Raw genomic sequence first — 16,194 nt, forward strand, 5'->3', positions numbered from 1 at the left:
TCTGAGACTATAGCAACGGATTTACTATGCACATTCTTCAAATGAGAACGGAGTTTACTTCAGCTGTCAGTCCTGCTACCTTGACGTATGCTTTCAAGAACAAGGACTCCTAATAGGACGTTTTCCCCATAGAATGTTTAGAGGAAAAACCTCTGCTCCCTGAGAAAAGGGATACAGAGTTCCCTGTAAAGGTGAATATAAGCACGCCAAGGGGACCCAACGGACACGAATGTGACCAGTTACCGCAGGCACGGCAGCGTTTGGTGTTTCACACCTTTGCTGTGGTTCCACTGGGAAGGCTAGGGAACGGGCAGGCTTCCCAGGCTTCCACCGCAGGGAGCTGCACCCCTGGGAAGTCACTCACCTGCGGCTTCGGCTGCCTCCTCTATTTACAGGTCTCTCCATCTCGGAGTCATTGTCATTATCCTCTGCCTCATCTGATTCCTCCTCATTGTCATCCGAATGTAGATCTTTCATTATGGACCTTAAAGGACCTGAGGAATGACAGTAAACACAATCAATCACGTGACTTCAAACACACTTAGTCATATTAGACACACAGGACTGCTCACCAGCACTGAACACTGGTCACAGAAAAAACAAACAAACCCATTATTATATATACTTATACAATTTACAAAACAAATTTGGTAGTTTCGGGAATGTCATATCTAACCAAAACACTATTGTTTTCAGAACAGATGCCCCAGGATGTTCATCGGAAAATCTCTATTTCCTAGGAATGTGTTACTGTGTATTTTTTTTCTCTAAGAAAAATTACATCTAAAAAGGAACAGAAAGGTCTATTAGTAAATTGAATGTTTTGTTAGGTTAATCCATGTATTGAAAAGTTGAGGCTAATAAATCACCATGGTTGTAACTTGTTCTTGGCAATGCAGCCTTTGTGTGGTAGTTTTTGATCTATTAAGGTTTAGCTGTTCCTTTTATTTCAAGGTCAATTTCAGGTCAAGCAAGCATTTCAGTCAAGTTCAGATTATAAAGTATGTCAATTCCATGGTGTAAGGTCCTATCTCTGATCTTCATATTGATCTTCGTCACCAGGTCTTGGGCAAGCAACAATGTTGTGCAGCCAATTTTTATTTTGCTTAAGAAATTCCTGGCAAAATACCAGCATATATTTACATAAATAAAACCATGCAATAAATCAGATGCCCAGAAAATTCAAGAGAGTATCCAGCATAAGATGGGAGAAGAGAGAGAGAGAGAGAGAGAGAGAGAGAGAGAGAGAGAGAGAGAGAGAAAGCCATAACTAGTTTTATTCTTGAACAGGACATAACTGGGGGGGGGGGGGGGGTGGGGGGGAAGGAAAAAAAATTCAGATTCAGCATGGCTTATTTTCATTTGACTGCTCTAAATGTGATGAAAACAAGACCACTCTCTTTAATGTTAAAGAAGACACTGTGGAGGCAATCAAGAAAGTGAGAGAGGCATTTTTATTCTGGATTAGGCGAGTCCTAAAGTCTAATCTATGACATAAATATCTCAGCTATCACTAAGTCAGTTCTAAAATAAGCGTTGATTCTTCGCAATCTCACACTCTGCAAAACCCAAATGTCTCTGCTTTTGTAGTGGGCTTATATCTTTGGAAGTGAGTGTAACAAGAAATTTGAGTAGCCAAAATGGTCAGTGTCTTTTATTTTTTTCCTGGAAGCTTAGCCTTAGCCCAAATACATACAACAATTTAATCCTTTTCAAAACACAGAAGACCATCAGGAATTGAGTATGGTCAATGAGAAAGGGAAAGTGCAACATGATGCTCAAAACCAAATTATTCCTCGATACGATCTCACTTTTCATGTTTAAAAAAAAAAAAAGAGAGAGACCTTATTTGAAGATTTCCACACATGGAAATGTGTAAAATACACATTTAGTTAATGTTCTGGTTTAAACGTGTTAGATTTCTTTACATTTAAATCTCTTTATTTTAAAGTTCAACTAGAGGGAAAATATGTTTTAAAGACAGCAAATTAACACTTGCCAAAGAAAACAGGTCTATTAATCTGTAGAAGAAATAAGTAAATAAAATGAAAGACATCCAGGAGGGAGAGTAAAAACCTATTTCTCTATGTCGCAGCCTCTCAACTCCAGCTTTTGCTATTGTATTTCCTTGGGGAGCTCCCTGGAATGGGCTATGTCTATAATCCTTTTGTAAAATGGGACTCTGAAGGCAGGGACTGGAAAAGGGGGAATTTCTAGAGGCCGGCCTCATACATCAGAACAATACTCCAGTTCATTCCTAGGGGAAATAAATACAACTGCATAAAAGCCAAGTTACCATTCAAATAATAAAACAGTAGAAAATAAGGCCATAAATCAACTCATTAAGATGTTTTATGAGAAAAATGTCTCCCAGTTTGCCTGGGAGATACTGATACCTTGTTGCCTTGTCTGGGATGGTGTGAAGCTGGAGCTGGAACTGGAGCTGGAACTGGCAGGACTGGGCTGTTCAGACTTGAAAGAAGAAGAGAAAGCCATAATCAATACATTGGGGGGGGGGGCATCACACATCCAAAATTAAAAACAACATTGTCGCCCCCAAATATTCTGCTCTTCAAAAACAGTCTGGCACTGCGTAAGAACAATGGCATCACAATGCATTCGGCCAAAAGCGGTGACACAGGACAGTCACGCTGTCCTCTGTGTTTTGTCCGCCATATTTTTACTAGACGCAGAAACAAGTATACAAATTCAAGGATGATAAGACAAACACCTGGGTGCTACATGAGGGAAGAACCTGGCTTTGATTTCACGCCCGTGTTTACTGCTATCCAAATGTCCTTCTAAAAGATTACCTTGATTGCCCTTTCTGCAATGTTTGATGGACTCAACCGGTTAAAACATAGTGGTAATGAGGCCAAGGTCACTGGTTCAATCACATTATGAGCCAGTTAATTTCACTCTGGTCCAAGGCCATGACCCAACCCTAACCCCATTCATCCACAGTTTGCAAATAGAGGTAATGTTCACAAGGAGATCTGGCCAAGTCTCACAAATGAGTCATGGGGAAATGTTGCCACCACTTAAAAAAAAAAAAATTAAAAACAAAAAGCACCCTTTAATTCCACAGCCTACAGATGCAGGGAGAAAGCATCATACACATGTCCCACTCCTTCACCATGGACTCTCCTCATCCTCTAATACCCAGGACAAATGCCACTCCCTCCCTGGCCTGTCCAACTCACAGGTGTCTTCCTTTTCCAAACCCACTGAAAACGTGGCTCTCATCTGTTTGCTTCTGTGATATGCTGCAGTGTCGCGTGACCTGTGATGTATGTGTCTTTTCCCTCCAGCAGACTGCGGGGACTTGAAAAGGCAGGGGTGCGGGGGTCTCTCTGGTGCTTCTTGTTATCACCTCATACTTAGCATCAAGCACTGCATACAGCAGGCACTCTGTATCTGTGACTGAAGGCAGAGCATCAGGCCCTCTGTTCCACCATCTGCCACTTTCTAGAAGGCTTTGCAGTAGGTAAAAACGGGAAGAGCAAATGCATGGACAGAACAGTGCAAAGAATTTGATCATACCATCAACACAGTCGAATTTTACGGATTTAGGCCAAATTTAACATAACTTACTGTTGGTACATTTGGCTGCAAGAGTGGGCTATTTCCACCCACTTTCTAATGTGCTCACAGCCTCACCTACACACTCATGTTATCCGAGAAAAACATGAGGTCTTTTCATGTACAGGACCTATCTTCTTTCTACGTTGCTCAGTGGGCGCCCGAGTTATCAGGGCCACGTGGAAGACAAACTAAGAGCACCAACGGAAGCCGCTCCATGAGGAGAACCTCAGTCCCGTCGATAATGCGGTTTTCTCACCACCGACTGTTCCATCTCCCTGCCCCCCACCGACTCCCAACCCCCTCCTCTCCTGGCAACACCGAGATCCAGACTCAGACACAAGGAAGCACTTTCAGGCCTTCCAAATGCACACTTCACGTCCTCGGGCTGGATGGGAAAACAGGTGTCAGCAGTTTACCACTCATCCCGCAGGAAAAGAGCCAGACAGGATCTCTAATGAGCAGCAGGCGGCCACCAACCCTTCACCGCTGCAAGAGGTACCGGAGATGTGCCGTACGATGTCCTCCACGCTGCTGTCTGTGGCCCACACACAAGGGGTGGTTCACGAGCACAAACGCCTGTGTGAGGCGCTCTTCGTGTCTGCTGAGTGGCGCGTCCACTGTCGAGCCACAAAGGTGAGCTGCCCACCACACGGGGCGTTGGGCTAGCAGTCGTGTGCAATGCCCAGCTGCAAAACATTTCCCCTGGGCGCCGTGGAGCACTCCTTTTCCTCTCCACGGCGCTCTTTTCAGCCATGAAAAGTGTCTGCAAATGGTATTCTTTTGAGAGTTCTGGAAACCATGTGGGAGCCAAAAAGGAGGTTTCCTTACAAGTGAGTGGAGGGAGCTCTAGGTCCCTCTCCTGCCGGACCAGTTGCACCGGACTCAAAGGAGCCGTTCTGCCAGAGCTATTTGCTGAGAGTGACATTAATGGGGCAAGCAAGAGGGGATGGTGGCCATCTCTCCAACCACCCCCTGCCAAACTTGATCCATCTGCCTCAAGCATCATGCCAGGGCCAGAACCAAACCTCAGGCAGCCTTCTTTTAGATTCTTAACCACAAACAAGGTTAATAATTCCACAGTTACCATCAGAAAATTGACCAAGAGTAAAGAACAGAATACAACAGGAGAAAAAGGCTTTCGTTCAATGTTTATCATTAACACCACGCCTGATCCGCAAAGGATTTAAGGGTGATAGTGCTTAATTCACTGCAAATATGAACACAGAAAGTTTAAAGCAACAGAGGTGAATGGAAAAGGATACAATGTTGAATGCTGGACAGCAGATTTCACTGTCCTGGGAGCTTTTTGTAACCAGAACATGGATTTGTGGTTTGGGAGCCAAGGAGACCCCTTGGGATGATCAAAGACAGTGAGTCTCCCACTTTCATGGGCATTAGAATTACCCGGAGGACTTGTTAAAACACAGACAGCTGGGTCCGACTCCAGAGTTTCTGAGTCAATAATTCTGGAATAGGGATGAGAACCTGGATTCCATAAAAGTTCCCAGGTGACGCAGCTGCTGTTCTGGGGACCAACCCGACTTTTAAGAACCGCTGATCAAGGATCCAGAGATTCATAGCCATGGATATTCATCAGAATCAGTTAGGGGGGGATTCTATATATATGGAAATTCTGACTCAATGGGTTTGGTGTGGCGGGTCGGGGCATATTTATATTGTAAAAGCTCAACAACCGGTATTAATGAAAATTCCAAGCAGAACACCACTGATACTAGGTTAATCATTTCTCTCCTTCTAAACGCAAAAGGATGTTTTGGAAAGAATCTTAAATTTATGAAAGCAGAAGAGAAAAAAAAAGCATCATGAGAAAAAATAGAAACTGATTGATGTTTCTAGAAGTAGCATCCTTGCCTTCTCATCAAAGTGTTCTGCAAGAAAAGCACCCTGAAAAAAATGCAGTTACCACTCAATAAAGACACTTAAGAAGCATGTACAAAAATCACGTCATAGTGGGTGGGCCTTAAACTTACCTAACCAGACCACAGCAGAATTCGACTCGATGTTAACTGCTCAAAAAGCTATTCTGCTATTAGATGGGGCTGACACAGTCTTACAGTTTATCACATCCAACAAGCAACAGCAAAAAAGCGTTGCTCACTTTAAGTCTGTATTTTATTTGAAAATAAAATCAGATTTACTCTCCAAAAACACAAATCAAGGATGACTTTATAAATGAGGAAAGGTTGTTTTTTTTTTAAAAAAACTGTTCACCATAGAGCTAGATTAAGATCTTTACAGACCCCAAGGACTGAAAAGATCATTGCTTCCTCTTGTCCCCTCCTTACATGTATATGTGCCAAAGCCTAAGTGTAAGGGAACCTCAGTGAGGTTCTGATTATTTCCATTACTAATTGGATACTTGTTTTTGAAATATCAAAATCTGCCCCACTAAAAAAAGTTTTGGCCTCTTCCTGTTTAGGCCCAAAGGACACATGCTTAACTGACCTCCTAAGTTCTCAAACACTAGACGTGAAGTTTAAACACTGTGTTCCACAGGGACCGAAGTCTGGGCTTAAGCACCTCAAGTTCTATGACACTCATTATCATATCAAGCATTCACTGAGTGTTAAACTTGGGAATCTCTCTCACCTTGCCTGCTCAAGCCTTTCCCAATATCTAATAAAAACCTGACTTTATTCAGATAAAAAACAATCATCTCAATTTCTATTGCTTCAGCATTAAGGTCCTCAGAGAGCGAGGGCACTGAACCTCAGGTGGAAGTGATAATGTTAAATTGTGCAATGGAATCAAAATCCCTAGCCCACTACTGTTACAGGGCTACCTAATCAACATCTGGTTGCTACTGTTACTTACAATAGACCCCATAGTCCTCTTTTGCCTAAAACAAGATCTATCTTTACTACCAAAACAATGGGCCTACCAAGATTTGCAATGGAATCTTCAACATTAAATGGCTATGCGAAATCATTTTATAATGGATTTTCTACAGAGGATTATTTTTGTTCAAGATGAGTAAGAAAAACCACATGTTTACAACTCGTACGAGTTAAGTGCTTCAGAAGAGAACACCTGTCAAGGCAGGTCACGCGAGAGGGCTTGTAAATCTGGCATTGTTTCTTACGCTGGGAGCAAGGCTTCCTCCTTAGGTGATCAGAAGGCAGAAGAGGCCATCTTTTCTCAGAGGCCGCTGTATTTCTGAACAGAATTTCAGCTTGATCTTTAAAGCAATCAAAATAAAGAAAAAAGGGGGAGAATAATATATGCCTTTTTTTTTCTTCAGCGGAAAGGGAGAGAATATAACTAGTTAAACAGAAATGATTTTAGATACATTGCTACTTGTTTTCCACAAAATTTCTGCCTTGCTGAGTAAAAGAAAACACAGAGCCTGCAATAAAAATGATCTTTTTTGCACAAATATCCAGAAAGACTGTGTCAAGGGTGAGTGCTAAACAAAGAAATCACAAATGTAATACACTTTATTTATATCTCTATCAACTTTTGTGACTAGAGTACTAGGTTCTTGTCAGTTTAGTGCTTCCTTCACTAAAAATTAATAATCATCTGACACTTTTTTTCCTCAGCATATAATACCATTTAAATTTTTTTTAATGTTTATTTTTGAGAGAGAGAGAGATATGGAGAGCAAGTAGGGGAGGGGCAGAGAGAGAGAGAGAGGGAGACATAGAATCTGAAGCAGGCTCTAGGCTCTGAGCTGTAAGCACAGAGCCCGATGCAGGGCTCGAACCCACAAACCATAATATCATGACCTGAGCCAAAGTTGGTTGCTTAACCGACTGAGCCACCCCGGCGCCCCAGCATATAATACCATTTAAAAGACTATCTCATTTATGATGGATGTTAACTGAACTCACAGTGGCAATCATTTCACAATATATCCACATATCAAATGATTACATTATACGCCTTAAACTAATACAATTTTATACGTCAACTGTATCTTGATATAACTGAAAAAAAATAAGACTACCTCATTTAGTCTCTCTTCTATAAGAAACTGAAGACAATCCAACTCAACTTTCAAATATACACTTAATTCATTTTTAAAGAAAAATGACATAACCATTTTAAACAATTATGGGAAATGTTCATTACAGGAGTGTAGTTTCTTACCAAATTTCCACTGATAGGTAATATATTGTGATAGGTATGTCAACAACAGGTAAGCTTGCAGGCAAGCAAAGAACTAAGTATTAAAAAGTTGTGAAATAACACGGATTAAGTTAATCTCACAAGAATGATGCAAGAATTATCAAAAGGGCAGACATGAGAACTTTTATTTTCATTTGATTTTTACACTAATAACCGCTTCAAAATAAACATGCTAAAAGAACAAAACTTTATTATATAGAAAGATAATATATCTTTGTGTCACTCTATCTATCGTATTATTTCCTTTGCTTGACCATTAGAAAGGCAAGTGTTACGGACTGAATGTGTTCTGCTAAAATGCATATGTTAAAGGCCTAAACCCCCACAGGATGGTATTTGGAGATGAGGCGTTTGGGAGGTAATTAGGGTAATTTGGGAGGTCATGAGGGTGGGGCTTTCATGATAGGATTAGTGCCCTTATTTAGAAGAGACACCAAGAGCTCTCCTGCCCAGCATGTGAAGACACAGTGAGACGGAGCTGTAAGAAAAAAAAACCCTCACAGGGGAACCAAATCAGGCAGCACTTTGAACTTGGCCTTCCCAGCCTGGAGAACATAGGAAATCTGTTACGTAAGCCACCTACTCTGTGGTATTTTGTTACAGCAGCCCAAGCTGATTAAGACAAAAGGGCATATTTTTTATCCCCATTTTACTGATGGTGAAACCAAAGCACAGTAAGATTAAGCGGCCAGTAGGTAACAGTCAGGAGGATTAGCATCCAAGTTTTCTGACTTCTAATCCAGTTCTCTTTCCACTTACACCTTGAAAAAGCAGAATTAATTTAAAGCAGTGTTCTGAACACACTAACACCCTGTGATAACACTAGTCAGGGAACAGAGTTTTCTATGTCACTGTCGAAGCTGCACTGAATATCCTTCTGTCCATGAGGGACTTCTTGTGATCGGTACCCAAAACAAACCAGTGATAAAACCCTTCATCCCTGGGTCTGAATGTGCCTGTGTCAATTGCTTCTAACACTTGTCCAATCAACACTACAACAGATCCTGGCTACTCCCCTCACTAGTTCAGTAAGTTTTGCTTAAAACAGCAAGGAGTTTTCTCCTAGAATGGCCCTGATCCTCTTGACATTGGTACTGATCAAGAAGACTGACATCAAGCGACACGCTACGATCCTTTATTTACCTTCTAAAGTGATCTACTCTTGTTATTCAGCTCTTCTATACAATCCATACATAACCCTCGGGAAAAAAAAAATAGATTTAATGTTTTAAATAATCTGCCAACAGGTCTTTCTTTGAAAACAAAGAGAAAGTGGGGAAAGGACACCGGAATAGGAAGCTACAACTTTTATTGCTTAACAGTTACTCAAGCCTGTGACCAAAGGGTTGGCAAACCCTCCCCATTTGCAGGTATTATGACAAATGAAATGAACTTGATGTTAAATTGTAAGTGTATTTAGCCTGCGGGGCCCTTACATTTTCAAAAGCTATTGTCATGCCTGTCATTTTCTGGTAAGAGAGCAAGATCCTAAGAACTGCCCTCTCTCCCGTTAGCAAACCAGAAGCCTTATTTCTGTTACATATCCCACTTACGGACAAAATCATCCTGGAAGCCCAGATAATTGGCTTTAGATTGTGGTGCCTCTGTTTTGAGCGTTTGCCGCCTTCTTCCTTATTATTGTCACCTTCACTGTTATTATTAAATGCTGTCATCATTTGTGCCCATCACCCCCAGTCTGAGAACACAGAATCCCATTAGGAAACGAAATGGCCTTGGGGAACAAGGGCCTATAAATCTTTCCACGAGACCCTTTTCCACACTTAGGGATGGCTATAATTTTCTTTTAGCTTCCTCTCTTTTAAACACAAGAGCCCCAACTCTTTTATCATCACCAGTTGTACTTGGAAGGCTGCTACTGACTATTGTGGCCAGAACATATGATCTTCCAAAAAATCCGGTTGTGGCAGGATGGTGTATATTCCAGATGTGTGCCCCAAATCACACACTTGTTAAGAGCTTTAGGAATGAGAAATTATCTGGAAACAGACCATTTACAGTTGCACTCCCTCTAAGCATGTTGTTATTCCGTGAGCAAAGACCATGTGCATAGAAGTTGTGTTTCACAACTGGCCATAAAATATACCACTGGGTTGTTAAGCCAGAGACTTATCTTTTAACTGCGCGCGCGCTCTCTCTCTCTCTCTCTCTCTCTCTCTCGTGTATTTTGAGGATTAGGGTAGAGAAAGAAAAAAGTTACAAGTGACAGGGTTTAGAGCTGTAATGCCTCACAAAAGAGAAAGAAAAAAAAAGTTTCCTCGCAGAATTGCCCCATAATTAACCACTATTGAAGGGGACCACTGAACATTAGAACACCATTGCTCATCAGTTAACAATAAGATCCTGAAACTGTTGTCAGAACAACTATTCAGTTCCTTGTGAAATAACCCACCTGTGCAGTGCAGGAGACGCCTGAAATATTGTAAAAGTATTGTTGCATTCTTTCGCCATATAAGGGCAGTGTTGAACAAAGTCCTAAAAGTATGTTATATGCGGTTGTAACTCTCAGTTTTGGATTATAAAACTTAAAATATTAAAGTAAGTTAAATAGAATGAGTTCAGGGTATCAAAAAGATGTAATTAATTGAAATGAAGTAAAGCACAGATACACCTGAAGAGATCATCTGTCAAGACATTAAACTGCATTTTCTCATTAACTTTAGACCTTTTTTAAAAAAATGGCTTACTTTAAAACGGCCATAGTGCATGTGATGGACAGCTATAGAACCTTTATAGTCTTACACAAATGTCAAGAAGTTTTATTAATTTTAATCTTTGGACATCTTAGAGAATTTCCCCCATTAAATGTGAAGCTTAGATTTACTATCCTAGCAGCAGCATCAAGACTCCATTTTATTTGCTAAGACCTTTCCTTCCGTGGTACTTTGACTTCCAAAATAACCAAAGTCCACTGGGGAAAAAGTATTGATTTAAAACCATCCGATCATCACCAGGTCAAAACGCAACATTTCTCATTATCAGTCTATGATTTATATCACAAAGATTGCTGATAGTTGCAAGCATTAAGTCTTTACACACCCATATCTCCCTAATTAAAATAACAGTGTGCTTTCCAGGTAACACACTGAATCCCTTTCTTCTGGATCAGCACTCCAAAGTTCCATGGGGGTGGGTATGTGCATGCATGTGCATGTAGATGTATGTAAGATAATCCGTGGGGGTAGAAGAAAATAATAGAACCCTTACTTATTTTCTTTTTAATTTTTCCAGTATTTGTATGTGCCTTCTTGTACGGAATGTTAGCACAGTCACTGCTACAATTTAGAAATATACATACCTTGGGGATACAAGTTTATCGAGAGAGATGAGCTTTAACCTCAACTCTATAGAGAATTATCAGCTTGAATTCTGTAATTTGCCTGCTCAAATCTTAATTATATCACATAGATTACAAATTCTGGAGTGATAGGTGCTAAATACACAAGGCAGTGTCATATCAGTTTATTTAGAGACCATCCAGATTTTTGTATTTTATATTTTACACTCAAAATTTACTTAGAGCTTAAATTTTAACTTTGAAGTTAAATAGAAATACTCTAACAAAGCTCCTTGTCAAATAAGAGGTAACACAGACTTATTTAAAAGATGTTAAAGTGCACAAAGATCTTAAAAACTCAACACAAAATGCTTAACATGACCTCCCCGCAATTTGAGATTATCTTTACTGTGGGTCTGTCTGATAATTTTATAGTGTTTGCTGAAAATTACACACTAAGGGGAACTGAAAATTTTATAAACAGCCTAACATCTAAATATGCTATACTTACATTAGCTTCTATCTAAAGTGTTAAGTACTAACACAAAGTTGATAAAAATAAAACTCTCTTTAAGAATTCCCCTCTATTTAATGAAAACAAATGAAAATAGCAAAAACACAGCCATTTAAGAGATTGTTCTCATGTGAACACATTAGGAGGTGGGGGGTTTTTGTTGTTGTTTTCTTCTTAATGTACCCCCTTAAAAACTGTGGCATTTGGGATCAACACATTCCTTATTAGTAATATTAAATTCTTGTCAAGAACAGGAGGAAAGCTACTGCTTATAAGACTCTAAAGGAACCTACACTTCCATGCACACATATAAGCCCAACAGTTGCTTTTCTTCATAAATCAATCTATTGTTGCACCTCATAATGAGAAGGCAGATTTACTGCCTTTTACCGCCTTTTCTCACCATCAGAAAGATGCCTATTTGGGTAATAGGACGTTTCTCTTCTTCAAGGGTGTTTGGGATTAGGGAGGCAGGGGCAAGAACCTTTAACATCTGCTCCCTTCAAGTGAATGACACCTCCAGTTCTCACAGCCGGGATGCTGAAAAGCAAATGCCCATAAGTTGACAAAATTCTCTAACTTGAAGAAGCACAACTCTTTAAATATACTGAAGACACAGCTCTAAAACGCACATGTGGGATTTGAAGGTTATACTGTAAAACTGTAAAATGTATCATTTTGCTTGCTAACATTGTAATTCAACTGCCATAAAATCATCATCATAGAACAATAGGAGTTTTGGAATAAAGACCTTTGACTCCATTATCGTGAATTTTCTCTAACTCCGAAAACACATCTAAAGTACAGGCTGGTAAGACTTTAATCATTTGTGATCTCAATATTGTACAGTAAAAACAAGATAGTTTATAATATAGACTAACATTCTTCTGGTTTTATTTACTTATTTTTCCCTTAGAGAGAAATATTTAAGAATTGTGAACTTTAGACTTTAATTTAAAAACAAGAGAAAGGCACTCAACAGCATCTAATTCCTAACCATCTGCCTGTTAAAAATACACACACACACACACACACACACACACACACATACACATGCACGCACCCACTCACTCTAGTTAGGCTAAACATTCTCAGCAAGTAAGTAGATCTTGATGGATCTAAACAGAAGTTTCAGTAATCATAGTTCTACTTTTGGAAACACTGCTATCTTTAACAAGCATCATGATTCCTACTCGCAAATGCAATCAACCACAAATTAAAAGCAAAGAGGCACCAGCCACTACAAATAAATGAAGTGGGGCAGGTACTGGATTCAAGAAGAACCTCTATTTTTGGACAAAACTACATGATGTCTTGTGTCCGAGAATATGGCGTATTGCCTAGCGAGCTAGGCTTCTTGTTACTTTGGGCTATCTTTTGTCACTTAAGCAATGCTTTCTGACAGTTTTACAGGCTGTTATCCCAAGGACTTCAGTATTTATGGCCTTTATTCGCTTGGGCTTTCTGCTCTTATCCACTGGTTACTAATCACTAAATAGATTTTTTTTTTTTTATGGGACTGAAATTAGCTCAAAGGACGTCCTTCAACAATGGCAGCTCAGGACAGCACCGGCTAAAGGTCTTCTCCTCGGCCCTCTTCCTTGCTCTCTTCAATTTTCTCTTCCTTACAGACAAGTTAATGAGGATTCAGATTCACACTGTTCAATTAGAGCCACAGCACACATGATTTATGGCATTCTCAGAGGATGGTTTGGAACTGCTTCTGAATTGATCCTCAGAAACGCATTCAATTTCAATATCTCAAGAATGATTTAAAGACCCACACTTGTTTTTTTTAATCTTCATGAAACAAGAGCATTCCCTACTCGTACAATCATTATTCAGGAAAAGCTCAATTCTAGAATCCTTAACCATACCCATCCAGGCATGCATGTTTCAAATACATACATTTTATTTTAAAACTTTAGCTTATCATATGGCAAATTTCTTCCTATAAAGACTACTTATCACCTTTTTGTCCACTACACATAAAAGACCAAGTGCTGAAAAGCAAGTATAAAACACAGACTCTTCTTTCCACTTAATTACATTTGACTTAAACATCTCCTAAGAGATTGGTTTTTATCTTATAACAATGTGAAATGTGTAACAGGTCAAGTCCTCTTTACCAGCTGACTGCTCGAAACCTGAAAGGCAAATTAGTCTAGAAAGCGGTGTTTTCTTATCAACTAAAAACCTGAAAGAAAATTAGAAATACCGATATTATTCTCATAAACTTCCTGATGAACTAGGCAAACTGCACAATTCCCCGAGTGTGGGCCAAGCAGTGGGGGAGGGAAGTGAGGGAAGGCGAGAGGAGCTGCCTGTGAAGCAAAACTAAGGCTCTGCTCACTGCTCTAGAATAGAATTTACTAAATATGACTCTTCCTGGAATGAAAGGGAGTTATTATGATCAGCTTCTGTTTTCTCTGAAATTATGCTGGAATGAAAACATTTAAAAAGGAAATGCTATTCCAAAAAAAAAAAAAAAAAAAAGGTTTCTTAAGTCTTTAGATATTTCCATGCCTGGGTAAAAACCGTATGTTCTACCCCATCAGAAAAAAATAATTTTAATTTATGAGATTAGTATTTACATGAAATTACTTTGCCCACTTATATAAAACATTAACTATTTGGACATCTAGAGACCCATAGGGTAAATTCTCCTGGAATATAGTTCCAGGGAAATTTATTTCTGCCAATGAATGTCCGCTCATTCTGATATCCCAACATAAAACTACATAACTCTCATACTTCTCTAGGATAAAAATGGTAGACCTTATTGCCCATGTATAAACTTTGCCCAACTCTGAATAAATCCTATGTTCTTTAAATTTTGTTACTACTTAACTTGGTTTTTGTCACATATATTGTTTTCTCATATATATTAATCTGTAAGGCAACTTCCATTCAAACAGGCAGACAGTATAACTATGAAACAAACTGACAATTAAATACATGTATTTGTGTAAGAATCTGCATAGCAATAATTTTTTTAAAAATAAGACCATCTCTCTGGGATTATCAAAAGATATTAAGGAAACACTGTAATCTGTAATTAAGAGATAACTAATTTTTATCAAATCCTCTAGTAGTTAGATGACAAGTGTTATTTTTCAGTAAGTTAAATTTTATACTGTTTGCTTTTATATCTAAAAATGTGTGAATGGGGAAAGAAAAACATTTGGAGGTATGGCTTTTCAAAATATGATAAGCTATATAATTATGATAAAATGAAAGACCAGTATTATTCTTTTCTGGATGAAAAGATTCATTTCAGATTAGTAAGATTTTTACAAATCTAATCCTTAGCTTTCTTTAAGAAAATAAAAGGAAGTCTATACTATTACAATCATGAGTAGAAGAAACTTCAATATGTATAACTTCTAACTTCTTTAATATGGACTTGGACAATTCCCGGGTAGATAAAATACATGTAAATGCTTGGAAGTCAAGGGAGAACAGTACCTTTTTTTTTCCTACCTTAAATCAGTCTGAGGGAAAAAACGCACATCAGGGTTCCATTATATGATGACGTATTAGAAAATCATCCCTATTTTATAAACTTCTCTAATTTTTTAATTAGATCGATGCGTGCTATATGCAAATTAGTGACCTAAAATCAGTAAGGTTTTCCTGAATTCTTCTATAAAGAGAAACCCCCTGTGTCTTCCATTCATCTCCTCATGCTTACCCCCTTCTTTCATTACCTTGTAGAACATCGTAGAAGCTGTCTTTCCTATGAAGTTGCTGCTCACCGTAAATAAACTTTACATACAGCTGGCCTTTAAAAATCAGAAATACAGCAAGCAAAGAAATCATCCTCACCTCTTTTAAAAGAAAACAGAGTAGCCCTCAGGAAAACAGAAGTGCCCCAAAGTGCAAGGAGTTGAGAGCTGTTAAGAATGATCCTCTTGAAAAGAAAGAAGTCTCCTTAGGCACCCACATGTATATTTAGATTAGAATGGCAGTTTAAATGACAGCAAACACATGGTCATGACTTCCCAATTGCTCATTCATCCAACACACACACACAGGCTAATCAGAAGCAAACATCCACCCCAAACTGTTTTAGAAACTGGCTTCTTCCATCTGATACTGCCCTATGTGTGGTGAGCACACATTCTGCTAGAGAGATCAGATGTCAAATACTTAACTCTCTCTCCTAGTACACCGGGATCTTGAGCCTAATGAGGCTTTAGCATTCTAGAACATTTCTCTAAAGTAACTCCGACTTACCAACTTAGGTCAGTTGAGTAAACCCCCTGTTCTAGCCCGCAGTTTTATGAAGCACATGGTAAAGAAATGGCCATTTCAAGGTTCGAGATCTATTTGTCTCACGAGTATTGAAACTGTACGACCTGCCCATCCTATCAGTAATACACTCCTATTCCGTCAACAGAGCAAAGTCACTGCAGAGATCATGTTTTTGTGTACAAATAAAGGGTGGTAGGGTTAAAAGGTGGAAATACTGAACATGAACTTTAAGCTCCTATTCATTAGTGGGGTTCCCATAACATTTTCCAGTAAACAAGAAGAAAAAAAAAAGAGCAAACTCAGAGGGCACTGTTTGGACACGGCTATGAACTACACCTACAACACTGCTGTGTCATATAGATGTGTGTGTGTGTGTGTGTGTGGTATATGT

The 16,194-nt window shown here is 39.2% G+C and overlaps 1 protein-coding gene across 2 annotated transcripts in view; it reads right to left on the reverse strand.

Annotated features, from left to right (window-relative positions):
- MLLT3 (MLLT3 super elongation complex subunit) overlaps nt 1-16,194 on the reverse strand; it is a 285,447-nt gene that overhangs the window by 19,040 nt on the left and 250,213 nt on the right. For both annotated transcript variants that reach the window (XM_019415385.2, XM_019415386.2), the window contains exons 6-7: nt 2,397-2,472; nt 365-494 (exon numbers count right to left, since the gene is read on the reverse strand). In XM_019415385.2, coding sequence (XP_019270930.1) covers nt 365-494; nt 2,397-2,472 — 206 coding nt within the window. The remainder of the gene's footprint in view (nt 1-364; nt 495-2,396; nt 2,473-16,194) is intronic.

This window comes from Panthera pardus, unplaced genomic scaffold (assembly GCF_024362965.1).
Source record: "Panthera pardus isolate Hobbes unplaced genomic scaffold, ASM2436296v1 HiC_scaffold_20, whole genome shotgun sequence".
Lineage (NCBI taxonomy): Eukaryota > Metazoa > Chordata > Mammalia > Carnivora > Felidae > Panthera > Panthera pardus.